Source organism: Lipomyces oligophaga, assembly GCF_038497815.1.
Source record: "Lipomyces oligophaga strain CBS 7107 unplaced genomic scaffold V1516scaffold_5, whole genome shotgun sequence".
Lineage (NCBI taxonomy): Eukaryota > Fungi > Ascomycota > Lipomycetes > Lipomycetales > Lipomycetaceae > Lipomyces > [Lipomyces] oligophaga.
In genome coordinates, this window is record NW_027117789.1 from 1,125,762 (window position 1) to 1,150,154 (window position 24,393).

A 24,393-nucleotide genomic window follows, 5' to 3' on the forward strand; every position below is an offset into this window, starting at 1 on the left:
TGAAAAACGAAAGTACTATAAATTGCCTTCGTGATATCGTTACCTAGAATCAGATAATGATGAAATGAATGAAAATATTTTGGGAAAGAGGAACTATAGTTTAGCATTTGGTATCGACAATTATAATTATACTAATTCGTTGGTGTCAGGGTTAGAATCTTTGCGATCCTCGTTACCGCTCTACTGCTACAAAGATGGATCAACTGTTCTGAACTGTGAGGCTCTTTGCCACTACTTAGAGTGAGATCTACTTAATAAATACTAGTTATTGAATACATTTGACTAATATTCTTTGCATAGCTCTAAGGACTTTTCTCAATTGGATCTATCTGCAAAGCTACGTATTTTACGAGCTATAAGCTACTTACCTTGTGCCCGCGCAGTGACTATACGAAATAATGGTGACATTTACTGTATCCAGTGTAACTCACAGTATTACCGTGGTCCTTATTTTAGACGGAATAGCTGGATTGAGATATATAAAGTCATTGATCAGCTGATTGCGTTGAATTTCAAGATTAACGATGAAAAATGGATAGTGGGGATTTTGGCAGCTATCCGGCACTATCTTTTACATTTTATCTATTCGGACAGTGTGGCAGATCTAAGATCTACTTCTTTATTCAAATTTTGCATAGAGAGCATGAGTAATAATTCAAGATCTGTCAGAATGATGGCAAGGTAATTTGTTGACTATCCGAGATTGGTTCACCGGTTTTAACACAACTCAGCCGAGCGCTACCATGGTTTATATCCGACTTCAAATCCAGTCAAGCTGTATTTAGTAAGCTGACTGACCTACCACAATTTCCTCAGTTAGTGGAGACCTCTATAATATGTTGGTCTGAAATAGCGAAGATAGTGCATGGTGAAAATCTCAATGTTGCATTGTTGAAATTAATAGCCTTTTTCGATTCCAACGATGTCTTCACGGTTTCACTTGTAATACATGAGGTACTAATGCTATAAAATTGGAAGTCAGTGTCGGAAATTAACTTTATTTACAGATCAGATCCATTGCTCGTTTTCGCCGTTTGTCTACACTCGATCTACTTTCCCCATTCTGGGAAACTATTAGTATTTCGTTGTTTAAGCATCAGAAATCTCATCAATTTCAAACAATCGAAATTATCTCAGAACTCTTGAACGTCGATCTAGACTGCTTTCTGGACAAAACCAAAGATTATATCATTCCATTCTTAGTCTGGGAGCACAGAAAGGATGACATCAAACGAATTGCAGAAATTCTTGGTGTAAGGGCAGCTTCATTATGCAGGGGATCGATTTGTCAGATAATGGCCACTTTCTTGCTTAATAGCAGCAATGATCCAATAAGCGATATTCAGGTCAGTCTGATGAAAATATCGAGCACCTTTTCAAAGGTGGATGAGAGCTTTGTTCGCTTGAACTCTATAGTAGTTTCGGTCGAGCTGTTAAAAATGTATCGAGAAGAAGACGATTCCAAACTGGATCATGAAGTATCAATATTTGAGTCCATGACCTTTCTCTCTAATTTAGATCGGCAAGACGTCCAAGCTGATGATTTAAGTAATCTCTATCTCTTCATGAGTAAAAATATTCTTGGCATAATATGCAGGTTTTCAGATGTGTTATACAAAAGTCCACATTGGCCGGAGAAGCAGCACTACTTAAAAGGATTGGGAGCAACTGTCCGGTTAGCCAGGGATTGTGCTGGCGACTTCAAACTGCAGGTCTGCTCGATCTTACAAACTACTATAACAGACAGCGACCTTCAGGAATCAACTCTGCTTGTTTGGAAGACAATGATTCAATATTTTCCTCTGACAGAGGTTATCAGCCTGCTGGGTTTGAGTATGTCCTTGATATTATTTCATTGGAAATCCTTTTCACCTAGATCCGAGGTAGTCGCCCTGGTCGTCTTACAAACTTTAGTTGACAGGCTTAAGAATTCAGAACCACATTTAAGAAGCTCAGAGATCCCTTCTCAGTATAATCACATAGCAAAACTGCGTGGCACTATTGGTGTGTTGAGAAGTTTGATGCTGGAGCCTACTAGTGATGAACAGCGATTGAGCGATATTATTGTCCGTTGTCGCAGTGAGAATTTCAGTATTGTTCATGAAGCGTTATTGGAACTACGAAAATTGCTGCTGGAATCTCAATTTCATGACTCAACTATTCCGTCCATTCTTTCAGCAATTTCCAACAATACAGCGGGAATTTTGCAGGTGTGTATCAGAGCAACTCAACAGTTTTTTGAAGGGCATCCTCGGATTGCCAAGCTAGCTGCAGAATGTATTGGACTTGTCGGATGTGAGGACTTATCTGAGTTCAAACAGTCGACATCTAGAACCGATATTTTATTGTTCACAAACTTTGATGCTAAAGAGGAGAATGACCAATTTATATGTTTTTTGCTAGACTTCTATATAGTGCCAGCTTTTGTGTCTTCTGCAGATCCTAAATATCAACTATTTCTTGCTTATGCCATGCAACAGCTGCTGGAAATATCTGGAATGAGTCCAACTTCTGTGAAAATTGGTGGATTTGCTTATGGAACGTGGTCTGCATTTTCTGAGATTTCCAAAATCACCCTTCTTCCCTTTTTATCTTCGCGATACGAACTCACTCGCAGAGAAGACGAGGAGGCGTCGGAAGTTCAAGATTGCATTGACGGTCATGTTTTAGTTCCGCTATCGGGATATCCATTATTTACGCGCACTCCAGATCACAGAAGCTGGCTGAGAGAATTTACATATGAATGCCTTTGCCGGGCTGCTCTAATCCAAAAAAAAAATAACCTCGTTAGATCATCGCAAAACATATTCTTGGTTATTTCTAAAGCAATCAGTGTTCAAGATCCGCGCGTTTCGAACGTTATTTTGCCATTTGTGGTCCAATATTTGATTGTTCATGGATCTGAAGAGGAGAGAGGGGCTATAGCAATAGAGTTAAACCAAGTATTGAGCGACCGATCAAAATTCAGCCTGAATTCTGAACAACACGAAACCGAGACTCAGATTGAGCGAACTGATATTCGATTATCATATGAGGTTAGTATTTCGTTGTATTCAATAACCCCTGATTATCTTAACCAGCAATAGACTGTATTTTCAATTTTAGATTACTGCAGTCGATGGCTTCGCATCCGCCGGAAGGCAAACGGAGCCCTGATTGCTAGTTCAACGAAACGGACACGTCGGCCAATAGACCCAGTTCCAGTTATCCGGGAGGACGATGCTACGACTCTTACAGAAAGTACATTATCGCAGATTAAAACAGAACTAGTCGCTACTCGAGCTCTGGAGTCTCAATCTTATGCAAGGGCGTTGTTTTACAACGAGCAAGCTCTGAGAAATCTGTTGAACTTGAATCGGACAGCCGGAGATTCTTTGGATAAAGCGTACAGTCAGTTGCAGCAAATCTACTCTCAGTTAGGCGATTCTGATTCCGTGCTAGGAATGTCAACTATGATTCTGTCATCTAATCTAGAAAACCAGAAACTGGAGCACGAGTCGCTTGGAAGATGGGATTTGGCCTTAAAATGCTATGAGATTGATAACGAGTCATCTGAGCTAGACAAGCAACTTTTAAGAGAGTATAACATAATCAAGTGCCTTAGAAATCTTAATGACCATGGTAAGAGACCTTTTATACTGGATAATTTAGTACTGACCTCAGTTCAGATGCTCTGTTAAACAGGATGAACGTAACCGCTGAGAGAGAGAAGTCCTTGGCGATCAATTTCGCGATAGAATCGGCATGGACGCTTGGGCGGTGGAAGAATGTTGCAGAATGGATCAAGAATGCGCCTAAGCCAAGCTTTGAGACCTACGTTGGCCAGTCTTTACTTTCAATTCAAACTGGTGACTTGCTTGGTGTCTACAAAGCGATTTCGGAAGGACGGTCTCAACTTGCGAATAACATCGCCTTATCGGGGAGCTCTTCTTTGAAGCAGACTCGTAATCTAATATTTCAGCTCCAAGCTTTCTCGCATATCGAGGAAATATACTTATCTGGACTGCGTGGGAAGGACAATATGTCGAATTTGCATTCAAGAATGGAGAAGTTTAAGGGATCTTACCCAGAGACTCGATACATGTTAACTCTACAACAAGCTGTTATCAGCTTGGACCCAGCAAATACTCGCGCAGCGGCAGATATTTGGCTCCTTCTGGCACAGAAAGCGTACAAAGCACATTATTACGATCAAGCTTACGGATATTGTATGCAAGCGAGCAGATATTCGAGTGCGTCCAAGTTTGCATTGTTCGAGTTGGCAAAACTTCAATGGATTCAAGGAGATCAAAAACAGGCCCTTAGAGAGTTAGACACACTACTGCAGACGAGAGATTTTTTATCAGCGGATGGATTGCCAGATAATTTATTCAAAGCCAAGGTAAGTTTACGGAAACTTAGAGCTAGCTGCTTGAAAAATGCTCATTTTTATTCTAGATGCAACTTAAATATGCAAAATGGTTTGATCGATCAAACCAAGGCAAATGGTCCGAAGTGCTATTAAAATATGCAACTGTCACGGAGACCACCAGTTCTTTAGAGAGCGGATATTATCATTATGGTAAATACTGCGTGAAAATCATAGAAGCTCAGACTTTGCTTCCTGAAGATAAGAGGAACTCACAATAGTACATATTACATATGATTTCTTATTTCGGATGAACGCTAAAAATATTCATAGTATCAAAGGAAAATACCATGTTATGGCAGTCAACGCGTATTGTGAAGGCCTTGTTAGAGGTGTCAAGCATGTCTATCAAACATTACCAAAGTTGCTTACTTTGTGGTTACTGCTAGCCGATCCGAAAGCAAATGAAGGTGGCCAGCAACGAGATCTGAAAAAAAACATTGATGAATTGACGGGTAAGATTAAAAGTACCTTTGCAAGTTTGCCAAAGTATATTGTAAGTGGCTTGTTTTGTCTAAGGACTTGATTCACATGCTCATTCCGAATCTCATAGTTTTTTCCTGTATTGTCTCAAATTATTTCTCGAATTAGAGGACTTGAACAAGACAGCACAGTATTCAAAATTATTCGAGATGTATTGACTCAAGTTGGATTATACTATCCTTCACAGTCGTTCTGGCAGATACTTGCGCTGTCTTTAGGACGCGATGCTGAGCGAGTCAAGTTCGGTAAACCCATTCTTCGTCATTTAAGATCACGAAGTGTTGGTAAGTTTGCAGCTGTGAAGGATATTGTAAGTTCAGCAAGTCGCTTGTTGGAGGCATTAGATTGGCTTTGTGGAGTTAGATGCGATGCCAATACTTCCTTTGATCTGCGAAGATTGTTTCGTCAAAATTTCGATAAGAATTTAGATGTGGATCGCTTGTTTACGTCTGACTTAATAGTTCCAGTCCAGAGGAATATGACAATAGTGTGGCCAAGCAAATTGCAGAGTTTATCTGACGAAGAACATACTCCGTTTGCCCACAAAGTGACTATTCACAAAATCTCTGACATTGTCGATGTCATGGGCTCTATGCAGAGACCTAAAAAGTTGAAATTCATAGGCACTGATGGCAAGTACTATACAATCTTGTGCAAACCAGGGGACGACCTAAGAAAGGACGCTCGATTATTGGAGTTCAACGATATGATCAACAAGCTTCTTCAAAAGGAAGATGAATCCAGCAAGAGAAATCTAGGTAGGCTATGGTTGAATGGACTTGTTCGTTGACTTGGATTACTGATAATCTACAGAAATCATGACTTATGCAGTTGTGGTTCTCACTGAGGATACAGGATTGATTGAATGGGTGGATAATACGCGAACAGTGAGAGATATAATTCGAGCAGGATATTCAGCTCGTAATATATCTTTTCCAGTAAGAAATTTGTTATGGAAGTGTCTGGCTTTGATATTTATTTATATGCAGGTTCAAATTTTGCGGGAGATGTTAGACACAAAAAAGCATAGCCGTCAAGAACGTAGCCAAACATTTACAGACAAGATATTGCCAATGCAAGTCCACTCTGATATCAAGACGATCTTGAAATAACTAACAGGAAGTAATTCAGGTTCCCGCCAGTATTATACGAGTGGTTTATCGAGAATTTCCCAGTCCCTTCGTCATGGCTAGAGTCACGAACATCATTTGCGCGAACAGCGGCTGTAATGTCTATTGTCGGATATATTCTCGGCTTAGGTGATCGGCACTCAGACAACATATTGTGCGACGAAGAGACAGGAAAAATACTTCATGTTGACTACAGCTGTCTATTTGAAAAGGTATGAGTCTCGTATGAAATCATAATCCCGATTTGGTTTAACCATAGGCAGGGTCTCGAATTGGAAATCCCGGAGTGTGTTCCATTTAGATTAACTCAGAACATTGTCGATGCATTGGGTCCGTACGGTTATGAAGGCCCGTTCCGCAAGTGCTGCGAGATTACACTGCAAATCCTTCGGCAGCATCAAGAAGTGTTATTACCTTTTCTTGAGACATTTCTTTATGATCCGATTGTCGACTGGAAGAGGAAGAAAGGTCCATCCCCGAAAGGACCTTCAGAAGCGCTGACAAGAATCAAACAGCGGTTAGATGGACAGGTAGTGACGGATTCGTTTGCACTTGGTGTAGAAGCTCAAGTAGATATGCTGATCAAAGAAGCTACGGATCCAGGTCGTCTCAGTTCTATGTACATAGGATGGTGCTCAATGTGGTAGATTTATTTTCTTTATTGTGAGTTTGAGGTAGAGGTTACATTAGAGTTTGCTTGGTTGCTATTAAAGTTTAATTTTGTATTCTCCCATTTCTGCGTTCATGAGCGCGGGAATACAGTAAGTGGTGTTTCAACAAGTTCAAATTCCCTATCACAACTACTTGAATTGTTTACAGGGTCAGCCGGACTGAAAGATAATGAACGTATTAATACCTCGGACGAGAAGGCCGAAGTTTTCACTTAATTTAATCATCCATGATTTATCAAATATTCCTCTAGTGAGCGGCTACGTCTTTGTCCGGTGGCAGTTGAAGGACTCCGCCCGGAGCGATTCTCACGGACGAACAGACAGAGCACCGATCAAGGAACATAAAGTTACGTGGTCGTATACCCATGAGATCGAGAAAGTCCGGATGGTTATTGATAAAGACGGTATGCTGTCTTCGAAGTGGATCGTTGTTGAAGTTGTTTCGGATCACGATAATGATAGAGTCGAATTGGGTCAATTGAAACTAAATTTGGCGGAATACGCTAAAGAACAACAACCGACAGCAAGAAGATATTTGCTTCAAGATAGTAAAGTGAATTCTACACTCAGAGTATGTTTATAAGAATAAAATTGTGCCTTCGTTCGACAGTTGAGTAACCAGCGTGCAAGATAACCATAGACTTGAGGCAGCTATCCGGAGATATTTCGTATTCAGTGTACGTGACTTCCTGTTTTAATGCTTTCCTCATTCAGCTAATATCAATATATCTAGTCCCCCTTTAACCTCTGGTCAAGTATTTGGCGGTATAACAGGTGTCATGGGAGAGCATAAGGACAAGGAAGTCGAGCATCGTAAGTTTCTAGCATTGTCCTAATCGACACATATTTAGCTCCTTTTGAAATCCACTCTGACTAACGGAAATCCACTCTCAGATTCGGCCTTTGGCTCTACCAATGTGATGAGTGAGTCCTCTTCGTCTCTGTATCGAAAAACATTGACTGCGTCTTGGCAACGACAAGAAGGTGAATTACCAGCTGAAGAATCCATTGAGGACATTTTTTCCGGGGGCGATGGTTGGAGTAAAGATTCAGAGGGAAATGCGGCTAGACCCCTACATTGGGTTATTGGTGTCGAATCCACAGAATCCGAAGATATGGATATTGGCACAAGAAGAGGAAGAAAGGGTAGTGTTCCCGATGCTGGAGTCCGGTCGCGAAACAGAAACGGAGAGGTTCTGGCCTGGGCTGAACGAGATGATTTGAAAAGCTGGGTAATAGGAGATGTTACAGTAAAATGAAGTGGAATTGAAAACATGATAATTTCTTCTTTGTTCAATTGAATTATTACTATTATGTTGTGTTTAATTTCTTATTCACATTATAAAAATGAGGGAGAGACGAAGAGAGCCAAAAGTGAACAATGACTTAGCAAAATGGTATAGAATAACAATAATGGTTGAAACTTCATCTAGAATGCTCCGAGATCCAAAAGACTGCGTGCTGCTCCCAATTGATTAGGAGTCCCTTTAATAGCCGAGCTGGGAAGGGCAGCTTTCACTGGGCTACTAAACTGTTGGCCATTGCTTGATTCGTTTCTAAATCGCTGAGTAAGCTGGCTATCAGATAGTCTACTGCGTGTCTTTCGAGCTGGCGTGACGAATTCAGTAGTTCCAGTTTTGCGTGGTTTCGTAGACGTCCCCTTTGACGCTGTGAAAGAGTCTGCCGAGCTGCTGAATGATCTATGCTCCTTAGAGACGCGACCAGATGATATCCTTTTCGCTGCCTTGGTGCTAGTGTGAGATGATGCAGAACGGCGCCGGTTAGTCGATTCGGAATTATTCCGACTAGCTCCAGATCGGTTTTGTTTATTGCCATGGCGTTTGATGGGTGAATAAAGAATGACTTTTCTTGTGGTGTTAGAGGTGAACGAAATCGGTCGCGAAAGCGACGGACGTGTGGATTTGCCCAGACTGGGGAGATTGTAATCTCCCGAAGATGCCATTCTAATAGCAGCTTCGGACATCACAGCAGGAAGCGAGTGGAGTCGTGCAGCAGCTCGCGAAGGTTCAGACGGACGCGGCCCGAATGGTTGGCGTGTTAGGGGTGCAAAGTCGCGTATAGTCGAGAGGGACGTAAGACTTCCAGCCACCCTCGCGGCTGAGGGAGAAGCTACATAGCTGCGTGTATATGCTTCTTCATTGTCCTCTGGCTGCTCTAACTTGTCCTTGGTACGGTTAGGAAGAGGCAACTCTGAGAGTGGGGTAGAGACGCGATCGATTTGGATTTTATAGTAAGCCAGACGGAGACGCATACGAAGAGTATCAGCATGCTGTCGAAGTTAGAAATATCATACATGATTCTATTATAAAGCGCGTACCTGTCGACTTCGCGGGCTTATTTGAATATCATGATCAGGACGTTCTTGTTTGACAGGCTGGCGGATTGTTAGGAGCAAGTTCTGATCTGACGCAACTAAGCATGACGTAAACAAATCACTTACAAGATCGGCCTCACGCGTAATCTTATCAGGACTACTAGGAAGAGACTTTGCCAACGAAAGCGCTTCCTGAAGAAGGGAGCTAGACTGTTGACCAGGAGGGGGAACCGCGCGGCCTCCAGCAGCAGAAGCGTCAGCTGCTCTGGAAGTCAACTTCAGACCCTCCTTTAAACGAGTAGGAGGTTGTGCTTTCTCATAGAGCAAAGGAGAGGGCAAAACATTTGTGGAAATATCCGAAAGAGCCCGACGAGGTGTCGTCGATGTCTGGGGCATAGCGATACGAGGGCCAGACACGAACTGCTGGTCGATAGCACGCGATGGCAGATGCAAAAAACTAACAGACAAAAGAGATGTCGCACAGAACAGCACAACCGAGCGATGTCGACGCGATCACAAGCCTGGACCAAACACAGCTAGGAAATGGCACTATGGGACCCGGCTAAGTTTGTGCTCCTTGGTGTCTCCGTACTCAAATAGCGGCAACAACAGTAGAAACAGAAACAGAAATACCAGCTCAAACCAGCAGAAAAACAAGAGCGTGCAAACCCGAGTCTCGACGCGCAAAACTCGAGAGCCAAAGAAAGCGCGTTGCTCTTGGGTTGTTGACAAACTCAAAGTAGGAATGCGGCGCGCGCGGCGCACAACGTTTTCCGCAAGGTGCTTGTGTTCTCGCCTATCGAGGGCTTGGGCTCGCTTGTTGTGGAGTTACCGTATGAGGAGAAAATAGCACGTACAGGATCGAAATACGAAGACGAATGCCTCAACTCAAGCAGAAATCAACCTGTCCGACAATCTGAACCGCATTATTGTTGGCATCGTCCCGATCCGGTGACTTCCTCAAGAAAGGTTATCTATCTCGTCATACGGGATGCTCAGGCTTTGTACTAGCCTACAATGGAGCCGTCTGGAAATAAATCCCATGTCCCTTACGCATCTGTGCGCAAATTATCTATTATTTGACCGAGATTTGCTTTCTCTCCTCCCTGTCCCGCCTTCCAGCTTCTACGACTGTCGGTTCATCTTATATATCTGACCTCAGCTTACCAAGAGAGTAATATTGCCCATGCTCCCTTCTCCATTGCGTTTTGAAATTTTAGTGACAGTTATTTTGTTGCAGTCTAAACCATCCATCTAGTTTCCATTACATTTCATTCATAAGGTCTTTATGACAGACTCTATTCGACGGTCGTATGATTCGCAGAATCATGAGAACGGATACTGGATTAATACAGCTGCCGGCGAAAAGACGTACTGGGTCGCTGGCGGAACCTCATCCACGGAGAATTTAGAAATCGGCAGAAAACATCGTAAAGAGCATCACAGTCACCGTGGCGGTGATGTGCTTGGATCTGTTCATTCTCGACTAGTTTCACATCCGTCTTTGCCTTCGTTGCGTCATGATTCTCGATCTCTGGACGCTGATGGGTACTCCGTACCTCCATCTGGGAACCAAAAGCGTCTCAATAGTGAGCCAATGCTGCGAACTTCTCGATCTCTAGCTGCTTTGCATGGGCCATCAAAACTGCGGAACACGCTTAAAAGTCAAAATAAGCTTGAACCAGAACGACTCAGTCTTGATTTGAAACGCACAAGTCGAAATCAGTCAGTTGATCGAGAGCAGCCCAAACTGACAAAGACTGATACCAGAGCAGCTTTTGACAAGCTGGACCAGGTCCTGGACTCTATCATAGATGTTGCATTCGACCGATCTGAACCTCCTCAATATGTCGTACGATGGCCTGAGCACTTGAACCCTTCGCCGTCACCTCCGCCTTCAGTTGAGAATTCTTCGGAACAATCTCCAGGGGACCCAGATGACGAGCTGATGTGTTTGCTAGCAAAATCAGGATACTACGACGATGAAAAATCTCCGCTGAGAAGTACTTCTAGGCTAGAGCGTATAATTCAGGAGCGAGCTGTGTCACCCCCTCCCCGACTCACTCTGTCATCATCTACTCGCTCCTCAGAGCAATCCATGCTTTCATCGCCAACCGACATGTCACCGCTGAACGCATGTCCAGCAAATTCAAGCTCCAAAGCATCATCTGAAAGGCAACCTCTTGGTTTGAAGGTCACGTATGCCTTTCGTACAGTCACGGAAATTGCAAAGCATAGCACTTCTAAATTGAAAACATCGATTTTTAGATGACGGATCGAGTACGCTTCTATTATCTCATTAAGTTCTGTGTAGCACTCTCGGCATTCATCCCAGTCAGCCAATCACCTTTTGGAAATATTTGTTTGAAATGTTGCAACCTCTTTGGTATCAGCAACTATTGCCTGTATAATATAACCTGTTTCTCGTACAGCTTGCTCTTGTGCGAACACTGCCGCAACTGAGTTGTCTGACTGGGGTGCATTGATTCGTACAGACGCCTGTGCGGATAGACTTTTTTTTTCCGCATTATTAGGGACCCTGAAGTCCTTTTCGTGCTGTACTTTCCAGTTGATGCCACTCGGCTTTCCATTTTTCTAGAATCGTATTTGCTGTATCTATCATTTCTCGCCAGTCTTCCTGGTCGTCTTCACCGTCCTGTTCGTGCTGGTCAAGTTTGTTGCAAAGCCCAGTAGTTTTCTCCACAGAATTTTCTCCAGAAATTTTGGCTTCGCTAGTTAGTTTTTTACTCTTCTCCATCTTTGCAAGAATAACCTCCAGAATCTCTTTCTCCTTTGTGAGATCCGGTTCAGATGACGACGTGCATTCTTGCTCTGCGTTGCTGCTGTGTTCCGAAGAGGAATCCATACTTTAGTTTCACGCTGAGTCCCTTGGCCTTCCACAGTTTGCCCAAAAAAATTCACGAAACAGAAAGAGAAAGCTGTCACAGAGTATAGCAAAAATAGTAAAATTGATCAGCGTCGCACATATTTCTAGGGTCGAAACACTTTAAATTGAACTTTATCCCTATTTATCCCAATCACGCCCCAAATCTCGTACTGACAGATCAATGAACTAAAAACATAACCAGAAATTTATTAGACCAAAATGATATCAATGCAATAAAATGACCAAAAATATTTAAAATCATAAGAATAGAAAAGATATTAGTTGAAGTACAAATTAGTTGGGTTCAAAATTCAAATACGTAACAAATAAAACTACCCAATTATACATATACATCCTCAAATCATATCACTAAATCAAATCAATCCTCCAGTCGCTGAGCTCCTGGAGACTGCACTCCATTACCTGTCAAAACATCCTTATGCTCATCACCGTTCTCAGAAGGTCGCTCTTTAGCAGACCCCCAAAAATCCAACCATGCAACAACATCGTTTCCATCATCATCTTCGTAAACATACAGAATCTCATTCGTAGATTCATGCAAAAACCTGATATTCGTCCCAGTAATAATATGTACCAATGCACCGCTCTCAACATGACGGATCTCAATGAAACTCGGCTCAAACGCAAGAATGTACGGATAGGATAGCGCAAAAGACTGCGGCAGACCTTCCCAGTTGATGATCCAATCAGACCGACTTCGCCATCCATTGCGGTTGACAAAAAACGACAGATCAGAATAGTTGAGTAAGAAATCTCCATTAAGGCGATAAATTGCAATAGGTTTTAGACCTTCCCGATGCATAGCAAAGTCAAGAGAAGTATCAGCAGGATCAAGCAAAGACTGAGTATCAAGCGTCTCCAAGGATACTAGCTCAAATCCCTTAGCACAACCAACACAGACCTTAGACTTCAAGAAGGACAACGAAAAGGCCTCGGAAGGAATATAGAATTCTTTGAATGACTTTAAGCCCTCAGACTGACCCTGAAGGAATCTTCTGAACGTGGCCTGCTTCTTGGACCTTGCCTGAGGCTGCTCAGGTTCCAAAGCCTTGATTGTGGCTGTCATACCATTGGTTTTCACTGTACACACCAATACATGTCCCAGAGACAAACCAGATTGGAAGAAATTGATATGAGTGGCGACTTTCTTAGGTTTTCGAGCAGCAAGCGCGGTAGAAGTCTGCCCATTAGCACTGTTTCCGTTATAAGCGCCGCTTAGCTCAGTGTCCAGAGCGTCTAGAGACCAATAATACAAAGTTTTATCAGCCAGCACCAGTAGCATGGAATACTCCTCCAATACATCCAATTGCGTCACATTTGGAATCAAAATCAATCGCTGTGGTTTCAAAATACGTGAAGCCCCACGGTTTGGTCTGGTATACGACATGTAAATACCCAAATCCGTGCCGTATAGCATTTTCCGACCCCCGTCAAACGGAACAGCACATTTCACGCGATTGCTGTCTCTGAAGTAGTTCGAGCACAGAATTGTCTTCTCAAATATCTTGGACCTATCTCTCAGAACTGTTTGCTGCTCAGCAATCAAGTCTGCCCAAGTCTTTCGACTGAAATAATTGGGAGCATAAAGAGTTAAATCATAACCGCGTCGTCCGAGGTGAGTAAAAGTCAACGGATACTTATTCCCAGCGCTACTATCTGCCCTTAAAGGTGTGGATCTGGAACTACCCGGCAGAATGGAAGACGAGCTACGCTTTGTAAGACTCTCTTCCGACAACGAAAGAACTAACAACTCAAGCGGAATAGGCTGTATTAACTGTTAATTCATCCTCTCCACAATGGTAAATCATCAAATTATAAGTACCTTTCTAAAAACCTTTAATTGCTCACGACGATTGACCACCTTCTTCTTAACAAAAAAGAGACAGTGGTCTAGAAGATAGATAGTAATATCACCCTGCTGATCCTGCAATCTCCTTTTCATTGAATCTTGATGAAACAGTATCCTTCGTCCCTCTTCGGTGAGTTTCAAATCAAAAGTTTCACCGTGCTGTACAACCAAGCTCTGACTCAAGAGCATCAGCTCGTATCTATTTGATGCCTTTCCGGTCTCAACATTAAGCTTAGATAGCAAATCTTTGATCATGTCAACAGCTTTCTGGAGATCCTGAGTATCAACAGAATCCTCAGGTGTATGTTTCAAGACTGCGTTCAAAAGCAGAGGATAACGCGCCAAGCGAGTAGTTGGCTTGGTAAGATAACCATTTAATTCCAACTTTCTCGATTCTTTCTTTCGTTCAGTTTCAGCGACAAATTGAGCAAACAGAGGATTCGTGGATTTTTCTCGCTCAAACTCATGTTTGCCATACAGTTGGTTGGCACCATATTTTATGAAGGGCTGGAATCGAGGAACATGCTCCAAAAGAATATCGCCAATTTGCCGAACTATAGGTGCTTGCTGTTGTCGCTTTGTCAGCGCGTCTGCAAGACGTGAGTTTACTGAATGAACTTCCATAATATTAGAGAAAACAGTTCGCACGAATTTCTCGCGCCGATGATCGGGAATAATGTTTGACCGACGTAATGGAATAATCCAAAAGTCGCGAACATATTCAAGGTCCTTAACGAAGTCACGCTCCGTGTAAATGACTTCACTGATAACCTCCTGGCGTTTTTTCTCACGTTCGTCAACTGAATCAAGAACTTCTTTAGGGACATTTAGACTCCAAAGCTTGCTGTCTGATTTCTCATCTTCAGAGCTTATAGAAATATTCGACTCGCGACGCCGAATCGTACCAGAGGTAGCGAGCGTTTGAACCGAATCCTGAGTCATGGAAGATAAAGTAGTGCCATGAGAAGAAGAAGAGGAAGAAGGATGATGCTCTTTGGCACGGAACTGCTGTTCGAGACGTTTCGGACAGTGAACAGCATAACAAATTTGATTTTTTGTACACGTAGGAGAATAGCACTCGGTCATTAACATAAAAATGCCGTTAACTCCACTGGTGATACGTTTGATTGCCTCTTTTTGGGCAGTCTCAGCTGAATCTGCCTCCGTAGGAGACTGCAATGCGACTTGTTGCGTCTGATCAGGATAGAAAGAGGTTGGCGTAGAATCAGTCTCTTCAAAATCTTCATCGTCTTCGAGTTCGACAATCCCGGATGAAGGTGATGGACCACACTCTGGGACCTCAGGGGCATCCCGCAACTGATAAACTTCATCTTGATGATCGCGCAGTTTATGGACATAAGTCACATCATGGAAAAGCTTGAGAGTGTCGAGAGCTCGACCCAGGAGTAACGCCAACGTTCGATCCGGAGTTTGCAGAATGTAAGTGAGGAGATCTACAGCCTCGGCACCAGTAAACGAATTTTTATACGTCAAACTGTCTTTGATCCGATCGCCAGGTTGAATAAGTGAAACAAAAACGCCTGCAACGGCAGACAAAAGAGCAGGATAAACCAATGGTCTCCCACGAGAAGCAGTCACAATTGTAGAGTGAGAAGGAGCGTCGTGATGAAGGAAGGAATATGACGATACTGGAAGAGTAGGAGCAGGAGCCACGGGAGTTCGAGGGGTTGAGGATATGTTTGTTGAAGGTGTCGAAGCAGTAGAGACCGAACGCGATGTAACATTATTGGGGTTATGATGGACAGGACGGGGAACCAGCGCTTGGCGGGCCTGCTGCTGAGCTAACTGCTGAGCGATCTGCTGGTTGTGTTGCTGATGAGCTTCGTCACGTATAGAAGAACGAGACGCCTTTCGAACTTGTACATTTAAGCTGGGAGGGAGAGATTGTGCAGTACTATACCTCTGCTGCTGCTGCTGTGGAGTATGGTGAGATTGATTCTGTTGAGACTGAACAGAGAAAGCTGAGTATTGCTGATGTGAAGGCTGGGTAGAATATGATGTTGCAGACTGAGGTTGAAGACGACCTTGACTATACTGGTGAGCAAGCCGTTGGGGCTCTACATGTTGTTGTAGTGGTTGTTGGTGCTGTTGTTGTTTGTGGGAATCGTTCAATGGACGAGACGGAAAAGGATGGAAATACTCAGGCGATGCAACGCCTGGATCTGTGAGTTCAACCATGACCAAGAGCAAAAACAGAATTCCAAAGTCAATAGCGACTTTAGATCACTGAATTGATTCGCCTGATCCGAGATCAAATTTGATACTAAAAGGATAAAACCAGTTGGAGAGGCAGAGAGCAGCGGAACTGTAACTCGCGAAGTGCCCTGTTCGCAACCCGGTCTGGCGTAGCTACTCGGAAACAGGCCCCAGTCTGCAGTCTGCAAGCCGGATTGCAATATGACACGAGACAAGATCTTCTCTGAACCGAGACGAGAATCTATAGTAGGAAATCAGACAGAAAAGTGCCATCAGCAATTCAACATCTACCATGAACCGCTCTAGGGCTTTTCACCTACTAACCAGACTGTAATCAAGCACACCAAACTGTGTCACGTGTAGTCAGAACAGTTACCCTGATATGTAGCTCGAAATGTCTGGACAATTATGCTTTATAGCTCGCAACTAATTATAAGGCATAAATGCCCAACGACTATTCTTTTACTTCTTCTTATCGCTTCAATCTGGTTGGCCGCCCGCGTAGCCGTCATAACCCTTGCCCACTTTACCCTACCTGGTTTAGTTTGCGTGGTAGGAGGAGCTCCCTTTTGGAATGAGTTTGGGTCCGTTGCGGGCTGGCTGCTTGCACTGTGGCCTATCTTAACTTTTCCTTCTTTCTCTTTTCACCCTTCTGTTGTTTCGTTGTTCGTCGTCTGTCCTTTCACTAACACCGGCATTCACTATGGAATTGGAAAACGAACTCACTCCGGCCTTTGCGCCCTTCTTTGGATTCGCTGGGTAAGTTGAAATTATCGCGTGTTTCGGACGACGAGAACTGTGTGCAAGTACTTTTGCGAGATTCGAGACCGTTTTGATAACGAAGGGGATCGTCCAGGAAGAATAGAATCAGTCTACAGCACGAGGAATGGATAGCAAGATTGGACATTGCAGCTCATGCATTGTGATATCTAGATTAAATATCAGAGGATGAATGGGTTTTAGCTGTCGATATATTGCGGAGAGTATCAACTGAATGTCCGAGTGTGTGACCAGATTTCAATCGCCGATCTATATTGGTGATGCTGTCTCCGTGCTTTTTCGTTAATTTGATTTAAGTTAATCATTTGGAATTATTATCTAATAGTTCAATATTGTCATATTTTCGATATTTGGTGCACACAGTATTTTCCCTTGCTATCTAATTTTCACGACTTGATACTTCCTTGTCATCTTATTCTCAGCATCTCGCAAGAATGTTTCGCTCAGCTTTGAGTCTATTGTATTCTCTTGAATTTCTTAGACTGACTTTTATAGATGCGCTTCCGCTATCATTCTCTCCTCCCTCGGCTCTGCCGTTGGCACTGCTAAGAGTGGCATTGGTATTGCTGGTGTCGGTACCTTCAAGCCTGAACTTATCATGCGAGTATGTGTAATCTATCAGACATTCGCTTCTAGGTAGTAGAGATTCACTGACATTTATGATAGAGTTTGATTCCGGTTATTATGTCTGGTATCTTGGCTGTCTATGGTCTCGTTGTCTCCGTTCTTATTGCTGGTGATATGGATCCCAACCAGGAGTACTCTCTTTACTCCGGTTTCATGCATCTTGCGTGCGGTCTTTCTGTTGGTCTTTCTGCACTTGCTGCCGGATATGCTATTGGCATTGTCGGCGATTGCGGTGTTCGTAATTTCATGCTGCAGCCCAAGCTCTTCGTCGGTATGGTTCTCATTCTCATTTTCGCTGAGGTTCTTGGTCTCTACGGCCTTATTGTTGCTCTTATCCTCAACACCAAGGCTACTGCAAACAACTAAGCGCAAGATCAGCGCTTTAACTTTTCTTTTCCTTTCCATCTTTTTAACCCATATACAAATATACTATCATTGATGTTGTCGATAGGAGAAATCAAAAGATGTTGTATGCATCTCATAAATCGATTGGGGAGTTCTGGTATTTAGAGGGCAGTGCTGGATTAGATGGTCTTCTTAATTTAGAGAGGTTGGATTATTTTTCTTTTTACTTTCAGTCTTGGTGTAAAATTTCTTTTTTTATGTTCTCATCTACTAGGGGTTTCCCATACTATTGAGTGTTGGTCGAGTTTACAATGCAAGCATTTTTATTGCGGTAAGATGGGTAGAATGTAGAAGTGTATTAAAAACAACATTAGAGTGAGAGAAACAGTACAAATAACGCCGCCTAATATAAAAACCGATCGAAAACAAAGGGAAATCCTATCCGGTATCTGATGCATCCGTCCAATTCATGAAAGTAAAGCAAGCCGGCCAAAGTACTTTCAAACCATAGCAGAAAAATTCCAAAAAACCAGTAAGCACGCAAGAAACCCAACTGGCTTTAGGAATGTAAACTTAATTCCAAACTAGCCAGGATTATATGATACTGAGCCATGATTCTACATGGCTTCTGCACTTTGACGGGCGAGTCGGCGAACGCGCTTCTTGAATGCCGGATCTAAAGTGAGGCGAGAGTCAGTTTCACAGCTCATAGCAAAAAGTCTACCTAAGGAGCGGAGTGCATCTACTTACAATCATCGCGTAATTCGCGGGCTGCCTCGATGTTTGCAGGTGAATCGCTGTTGGGTGCGGATAGCATGGCCAAGACGGAAAGCAGGATGCTCTCGACTGAATGGACAGGCAACCATCTCTCTCCGGCATCTTCGTAACCGAATTTGTCTTCACCCGGAGGATGTAAAATACTAATGCAGACATTACCATCGGGATAGACTGTGACAGATATTAGAAATAACGGATCGCAAAAGCTGGAGATATAAGTGACGAGAACGTTACCATTCGGGTGCCACATTGGGGTTTCGAAAGACATCTTTGGAGGGAGCAAAGGGTACTCGGTCGGGAATGACAATCGAGCCTTGAAAAATCCCCCTTCGTACAAAGTGTCTTCAGGTCCTATAAGCATTACTTCCCACTCATAGATGTTATCTGCTACAAGACCAGCCGACACGCCTGTGGGACAGTAAGTTAACAACATACTCATTATTGAGACTTCGAAGAGGGCCGCAATGACCCTCACAGCTGTAGTAGAGCATACCTGGAACTCCATTTCGCGAGAGATCTCTGAGTTGACGACGTAAAATAGTTTCTGAACCGGTAGACGCCATTGTGAATTCTGCAATGTTTGTCCTTGGTGTGACGAACTCGTATACAAACTTGCTGTTCCTAGTCTGTGCCGGATGGTCGCGTCTGACCGAGCTGGTGAGGGGGGAACTCAATTTCCACGAATCCCTTCCTCCTTACAGCATCACCAGGCTATCTACAAGTAGTATATGTAGGGAGTTATATAAATGTGTATAGAGAACTATCAAAAAATAGATTACAATTTAATTACCTTGAAGGAAGCGACTTTACCAGCTGCAATTAGATCTTTTGCAATTTCCTCGAATGCAGTCTGTATGGCAGATTTGTCGGCCAACTTGGAAGCAAAACTTGCCAGTTCCGAGTCATCCAACTTATCCATGATGAGGTCTGCATCGTCCAAAGCAGCTGTAGTCTGTGCAGCAGAAGCAGTTGCGCCATCTCCCGTAAAGTAATTTACATCTTGAACAGCAGCCTTGATAGCACGCTTATTTTTCTTCTTTGCATTCTTCGCTGCCTCCTTGGCCTTTTTAGAATTCGTCTTATCCGCTTTGGCGCGCTCCTCTTCCTCCTTCCTTAGACGTTCTTCTTCTTCCTTCTTCTTCTTTGCGTCTTCTGCTGCCTTCCGCGAGTCAGCTTCTCTTTCCCACTTGCGCTGTTCCTTGGCCTTCTTCTCTGCTTCTTTGAACATCTTCATACGGGGATCAAGCGACAAGCAGTCATCAACCAACTTTCGCAATCGCGCAGTGTCCTCGGTTTTTCGCTTCTGTCTTGCAGCACGGTTCTTGCGCTCAATATAGCGCTTGTGATCGCGATTGTCCGAATCGTCGGGAATGTCCTCATCAAGATATTCAAAAGTACGCCATGAGTCAAAGTTATAGAAAAAGCTGTAGAATGCGTCTACCTCCTGTTTGGTTGCTTTCACATCACCAAAAAGAGGAACAGGCTGCTTCTTTGAAAAACGACCCTCAGAATCAAACACAGCACTCCATTGCTTGTAAAAATCACCCTTAGATTTACGGGAAGGAGGCAAGACATCAGCCTCTTCGTCAACAGAGTCAAACTGACGACGACGAACGGGATCAGACAGAATCTCCATAGCCTTCTGAATACACTTAAAAAAAGCATCGTCTTCTGTGCTTCCCGCCTGAGCACGTTTGTCCGGATGATGCTTCAACACCTTCTTTCGATGAGCACGACGGATCTGCTCATCCGTTGCCCTGTAGCGGAACTTCGAAAGGCCAAGAACCTGATAATGATCCTGGGACTTCCAGTCTTTAGGATCGCGAGTCAGCAAAGCTGGATCTTCCTCTTCCTCTTCCTCATCATCCGCTTCCTCCTCGACTTGCTTCACTGCTGTCAGCGCCTGGATTCGCTCGTCCTCAGACCATGTGCGTCCTCTAAGAACACGGCGAGCATGAGCTAGATATTGCGGCCCTACCGGCTCAATTGCACGCGGAACATGTGTAGACAAAGAAGAAAATACTGAGTACGCATCACTTCCAGCTGCACCAGCTGGTAACACTTCAGTAGCCATTTTGTACGTGTTCAAAAATCTGCAACAACAGATAGGACATGTAATCTGTAATCCAAGAAAAATTTATTTCTTCCCCAAGACTGCAACTCAACTGCCACGGAATTAGTTAATATCACATGACTTAATTGCACGTGCAGTATGCGGCTGCTCTATTTGGGTGGAATTTCTCCACAGCAGCGGGTATCAATTGCGACAACGACGATTTGGTCCAAATTGGCCGAAAATTTAGATATTCGCGAAGAGTTGGCAGCGATCGTACGAAGCCAGAAGAGATTCTGATAAAATGATTGATACTACATTTATGAAGAAATCTTTTGTTGCTTTTCTTGTGAGCTCGCTGGTTTGCGCGGTGTCGGTTACTGGCATAGAGAACAAGCAGACTCCGCTGGTTCTCGTCCAGGAAGAGCTAAACAGCTTTCAGCAGCCCGAAGCAGAACCGATTACCTCTGGCCCAGATCTTCGCATGATAGAATGGGGGCAACTGAATTTTATTTCCACCACAGACACCCATGGCTGGCTGGCTGGTCATCTTCTACAGCCCTCGTACGCTGCTGATTGGGGCGACTACGCTTCATTCATTGAGCACATTAGAGCCGAGGCTGATGAACGCGGAGTCGATGTGATTGTCGTTGACGACGGCGACCAGCACGACGGAAACGGACTTTCTGATGCGACATTTCCCAATGGAGCTATCTCGCAACAGATTCTCATGATGGCTCCTATTGATTTGATGAGCATTGGAAATCACGAACTCTATAATTGCGACGTGACTCAGCAGACATATGACATTGTCGCTCCACACTTTGACGGCAGGTATTTGACCGCTAATGTTGAGATTCGGTTAAAAAATGGTAAATGGGTCCACATTGGAAAGCGGTCCTATCGTTTCAAAACCAAAAACCTTGGAATAGACATCATGTCATTCGGGTTTTTGTTTGATTTCAAGCTAAACTGCGACAACTCTCGCGTCTCTGACGTCGAGACGGTCGTACAACAAGCTTGGTTCCAATCAGCGATCCGCGAAGAAGGAATTGATATGTTCATTGTATTCGGCCACTTCCCTATCCGGTTCTGGCCCGAGATGTGGGCGATTCACAAGGCTATCCGTGCAGTGCACCCTCATATTCCTATCCAATTCTTTGGCGGACACTCCCATGTTCGTGATTTTGCTGTTCTTGATAGTCGTGCTACTGCACTTCAGGCCGGCAGATTTTTGGAAACTATTGGCTGGTTATCCATAGACGGTTTGGATTTCAGTAAAGAGGAATCCGACCCGGCATATGCCAAACCGCTCAAGTATTCTCGCAGGTATATCGATTTCAACCCTTACTCACTTGCATATCATGCAAAGAAGACCATTGGTGAGGCTGGAACTTTTGGTACTACGCTTGGAAATAGTATCTCCAAGATCATCGAGACAGAGCGTGAGAACCTCAATCTTACATTTCTGTACGGCTGTGTTCCTCGAGACTATTTGCTTGAGAAAGCGAAATATCCTGGACCCAACTCGTTACTTTCCTTATTAGAGGATGAGGTTTTGAAAAATCTAGTAGGCGAAACAAAGGAGAAGACAGAAGTAGCACGGATGGTTTTTGTCAACTCAGGTTGCATGAGATACGACATGTATAAGGGTATATTTACTCTGGACTCTGGATATATTGTTTCTCCCTTTGAAAACGAGTGGCTGTACCTTCATGCTGTTCCATATCATCTTGCTGAGAAGATTCTTGATCGTCTTAATGCGTTGGATTACATTTTCATGGAGCTCACGACTCCCATCTCCCGAACCATGCTCGTCCGACAACAGAATCTAGGAGATACTTTTGATATTAATGTGATGGATGCCTACACTGCCTCGCTCGTCTCGTCGACATCGTCGGATGGACTGTCCAAGCAAGATCTCATGACTACTGGCTATGTTACTATTGATGACTATGGTATGGATGGAGATGATACTCCGCATAAGCCTTTCCCACTATACTACTTGCCGAACGCTATCGCCGCAAAGGACAAATTTCCCGTAGACGGCTCCAACCCTGAAGTTATTGACGTCGTCTTTGTCGAGTTCCTCAAACCCTTCATTATTCAGGCTCTTTATGATCTCGATAAATCGATCCCGAAAGAAGCATGGGATGTGAAGGTTTACGGCGGCATCTCAGTCAAGGAATTGATCAAGGCCTATGTTCGTGGCTGGGGCATGGAGTGCTTGCGTTGATTTCATTTCCTTCGTTTCTTAACTTGAATAGACTAATAGTTTATTGTTTTCTGTTTTTTTTTTCTTGGTAGAGGAAAGTGGTTGTGAGGAGGCATAGGACATGATTATGAGTACACGAATGAGCTGACGATAAGATTACAGTAATAGTATAGCATACGAAAATATAAATCTTTTTATAGGCATATAGATGCTCTAGGATAAAGACCACCAATATTAAATAAAGGAATTCGTCATTTTATTGAAGAATTATAAAGTTTAACAGGAATAAAAACTTTTTAGATCCATTTACATTTCCTATTCAACATAGGAGACATAGCATAGTTTTACATAAATGCTACACACAAGCGTACTACCAAACATTAAAAGTGAAAAAAAACAACGCAACAAATAGTATGATCCCTAAATAAGAAAGTCAACCTTAAATATACTCGTTACAAGCAATTGCTCTATATGAATGTCTTTTAAGAATCACCAATCTATTTAAGGGCCTGAGCGCGCCGCTTATCTCTCTCCTCAGCAATAGTAAGCTTGATACCTTTGCCCTTGGGCAGACTGATGAGAGGCTTGCTGCCCTCACCAATAACGAAAACGTTAGAAAGACGAGTAGCAAATGAATTGTCAAGCTGATCTTTGATGTGAACGATATCGAAACCACCCTCGTGACGCTCACGGTGAGTGATGACACCAACACGGCCAATGTTACGACCACCAGTAACAACAATCAAATTGCCGGTGTCAAACTTGATAAAAGACTGGATCTTACCAGACTCAATATCAATCTTTACAGTGTCGTTGACCTTAATAGAAGGATCTGGGTAGCGAATGGTGCGGCCATCATGTGTAACGAGGTAAGGAATGCCCTTCTTACCGAGCTGGACACGCTTGACCTTACCAAGCTTGTAGGAAGCTTCTTCCTCAGTAATGCGGTGGATAGTGAACCGACCCTTGATATCGTAAACAAGACGGAAATGCTCATTGGTCTTCTCAAGAGAAATGACGTCCATGAAACCAGCAGGGTAGGTAGAATCAGTGCGGACCTTTCCATCAACTTTAACAAGACGCTGCATGAGAATGGCTTTGACCTCGCGTCCGTTCAAAGCATATTTCAAACGGTTTCGCAAGAAAATGATAAGAGGAAGAGATTCACGAAGTTTGTGTGGACCTGGAGAAGGACGGGGTGCCTAAGATTCCAAAGTCAGTAACGGTCAAAATAATTCACGTTGCTCGACGGAAAAACAGTCTTGTGAAATCCAAAAACAAGAAACTTACGTAGACACCGGAAAGCTTGTCCAAAAGCCAGTGCGAAGGCGCGGCCAAGCGCTTCATATGTTTCTTTCTATTTGATGGTTAGCATTCACGACTCATAGCTCTTTGTCAAATTTCCCCTTCAGATTCTCTTATAAAAAGATAAGACGGAAATAACTGTATTACTTACGGTCCTCTGCCCATCTTGACTGATCCTTTTTATCTTTGTAACGGTACTTCAAAAAGATCGAAAGTGCAATATCAATTGTTGAACCAAAATGCTTGTTAGACACGATCACGGCTAACTGGGATTTCGAGCATGCGTTTCG

General features: G+C 43.4%; 10 protein-coding genes across 10 annotated transcripts; 5 read left to right on the forward strand and 5 right to left on the reverse strand.

The window, feature by feature from the left end:
• Position 1: 1 nt before the first annotated feature.
• On the forward strand, positions 2-6,841 carry V1516DRAFT_677568 (uncharacterized protein). Its single transcript, XM_066922606.1, has 13 exons — positions 2-240; positions 301-681; positions 732-954; positions 1,008-3,035; positions 3,087-3,621; positions 3,669-4,381; positions 4,438-4,628; positions 4,682-4,904; positions 4,962-5,649; positions 5,705-5,829; positions 5,881-5,966; positions 6,023-6,233; positions 6,285-6,841. Exons 1-13 carry the CDS (start codon positions 65-67, stop codon positions 6,666-6,668), a joined length of 5,964 nt encoding a protein of 1,987 aa, XP_066776987.1. The 5' UTR covers positions 2-64; the 3' UTR covers positions 6,669-6,841.
• On the forward strand, positions 6,830-8,259 carry V1516DRAFT_677571 (N-terminal C2 in EEIG1 and EHBP1 proteins-domain-containing protein). The gene is made up of 4 exons (XM_066922607.1): positions 6,830-7,263; positions 7,323-7,369; positions 7,426-7,505; positions 7,587-8,259. The coding sequence occupies exons 1-4, from the start codon at positions 6,862-6,864 to the stop codon at positions 7,949-7,951; spliced, it is 894 nt and encodes a 297-aa protein (XP_066776988.1). The 5' UTR covers positions 6,830-6,861; the 3' UTR covers positions 7,952-8,259.
• On the reverse strand, positions 8,037-9,869 carry V1516DRAFT_436359 (uncharacterized protein). Its single transcript, XM_066919035.1, has 3 exons — positions 9,154-9,869; positions 9,031-9,087; positions 8,037-8,982 (listed from the first exon to the last, which is right to left on the reverse strand). The coding sequence occupies exons 1-3, from the start codon at positions 9,421-9,423 to the stop codon at positions 8,122-8,124; spliced, it is 1,188 nt and encodes a 395-aa protein (XP_066776989.1). The 5' UTR covers positions 9,424-9,869; the 3' UTR covers positions 8,037-8,121.
• A 3-nt stretch (positions 9,870-9,872) lies between these two features.
• On the forward strand, positions 9,873-11,626 carry V1516DRAFT_677574 (uncharacterized protein). Its single transcript, XM_066922608.1, has one exon. It carries the CDS (start codon positions 10,316-10,318, stop codon positions 11,297-11,299), a length of 984 nt encoding a protein of 327 aa, XP_066776990.1. The 5' UTR covers positions 9,873-10,315; the 3' UTR covers positions 11,300-11,626.
• A 389-nt stretch (positions 11,627-12,015) lies between these two features.
• On the reverse strand, positions 12,016-16,371 carry V1516DRAFT_677575 (CNH domain-containing protein). Its single transcript, XM_066922609.1, has 2 exons — positions 13,758-16,371; positions 12,016-13,700 (listed from the first exon to the last, which is right to left on the reverse strand). Exons 1-2 carry the CDS (start codon positions 15,981-15,983, stop codon positions 12,294-12,296), a joined length of 3,633 nt encoding a protein of 1,210 aa, XP_066776991.1. The 5' UTR covers positions 15,984-16,371; the 3' UTR covers positions 12,016-12,293.
• A 176-nt stretch (positions 16,372-16,547) lies between these two features.
• Positions 16,548-18,088, forward strand: V1516DRAFT_677580 (V-ATPase proteolipid subunit C-like domain-containing protein). The gene is made up of 3 exons (XM_066922610.1): positions 16,548-16,760; positions 17,277-17,385; positions 17,448-18,088. The coding sequence occupies exons 1-3, from the start codon at positions 16,705-16,707 to the stop codon at positions 17,772-17,774; spliced, it is 492 nt and encodes a 163-aa protein (XP_066776992.1). The 5' UTR covers positions 16,548-16,704; the 3' UTR covers positions 17,775-18,088.
• Positions 18,089-18,090: 2 nt separating this feature from the next.
• V1516DRAFT_677585 (ubiquitin-conjugating enzyme/RWD-like protein) lies at positions 18,091-19,261 on the reverse strand. The gene is made up of 4 exons (XM_066922611.1): positions 19,024-19,261; positions 18,765-18,938; positions 18,504-18,701; positions 18,091-18,429 (listed from the first exon to the last, which is right to left on the reverse strand). Exons 1-4 carry the CDS (start codon positions 19,091-19,093, stop codon positions 18,371-18,373), a joined length of 501 nt encoding a protein of 166 aa, XP_066776993.1. The 5' UTR covers positions 19,094-19,261; the 3' UTR covers positions 18,091-18,370.
• Positions 19,261-20,653, reverse strand: V1516DRAFT_677588 (DnaJ domain-containing protein). Its single transcript, XM_066922612.1, has one exon. It carries the CDS (start codon positions 20,602-20,604, stop codon positions 19,306-19,308), a length of 1,299 nt encoding a protein of 432 aa, XP_066776994.1. The 5' UTR covers positions 20,605-20,653; the 3' UTR covers positions 19,261-19,305.
• Positions 20,654-20,805: 152 nt separating this feature from the next.
• On the forward strand, positions 20,806-23,042 carry V1516DRAFT_677589 (Metallo-dependent phosphatase-like protein). The gene has a single exon (XM_066922613.1). The coding sequence runs from the start codon at positions 20,888-20,890 to the stop codon at positions 22,817-22,819; it is 1,932 nt and encodes a 643-aa protein (XP_066776995.1). The 5' UTR covers positions 20,806-20,887; the 3' UTR covers positions 22,820-23,042.
• On the reverse strand, positions 23,033-24,357 carry V1516DRAFT_639703 (40S ribosomal protein eS4). Its single transcript, XM_066920087.1, has 3 exons — positions 24,255-24,357; positions 24,089-24,155; positions 23,033-24,000 (listed from the first exon to the last, which is right to left on the reverse strand). Exons 1-3 carry the CDS (start codon positions 24,266-24,268, stop codon positions 23,296-23,298), a joined length of 786 nt encoding a protein of 261 aa, XP_066776996.1. The 5' UTR covers positions 24,269-24,357; the 3' UTR covers positions 23,033-23,295.
• Positions 24,358-24,393: the final 36 nt, after the last annotated feature.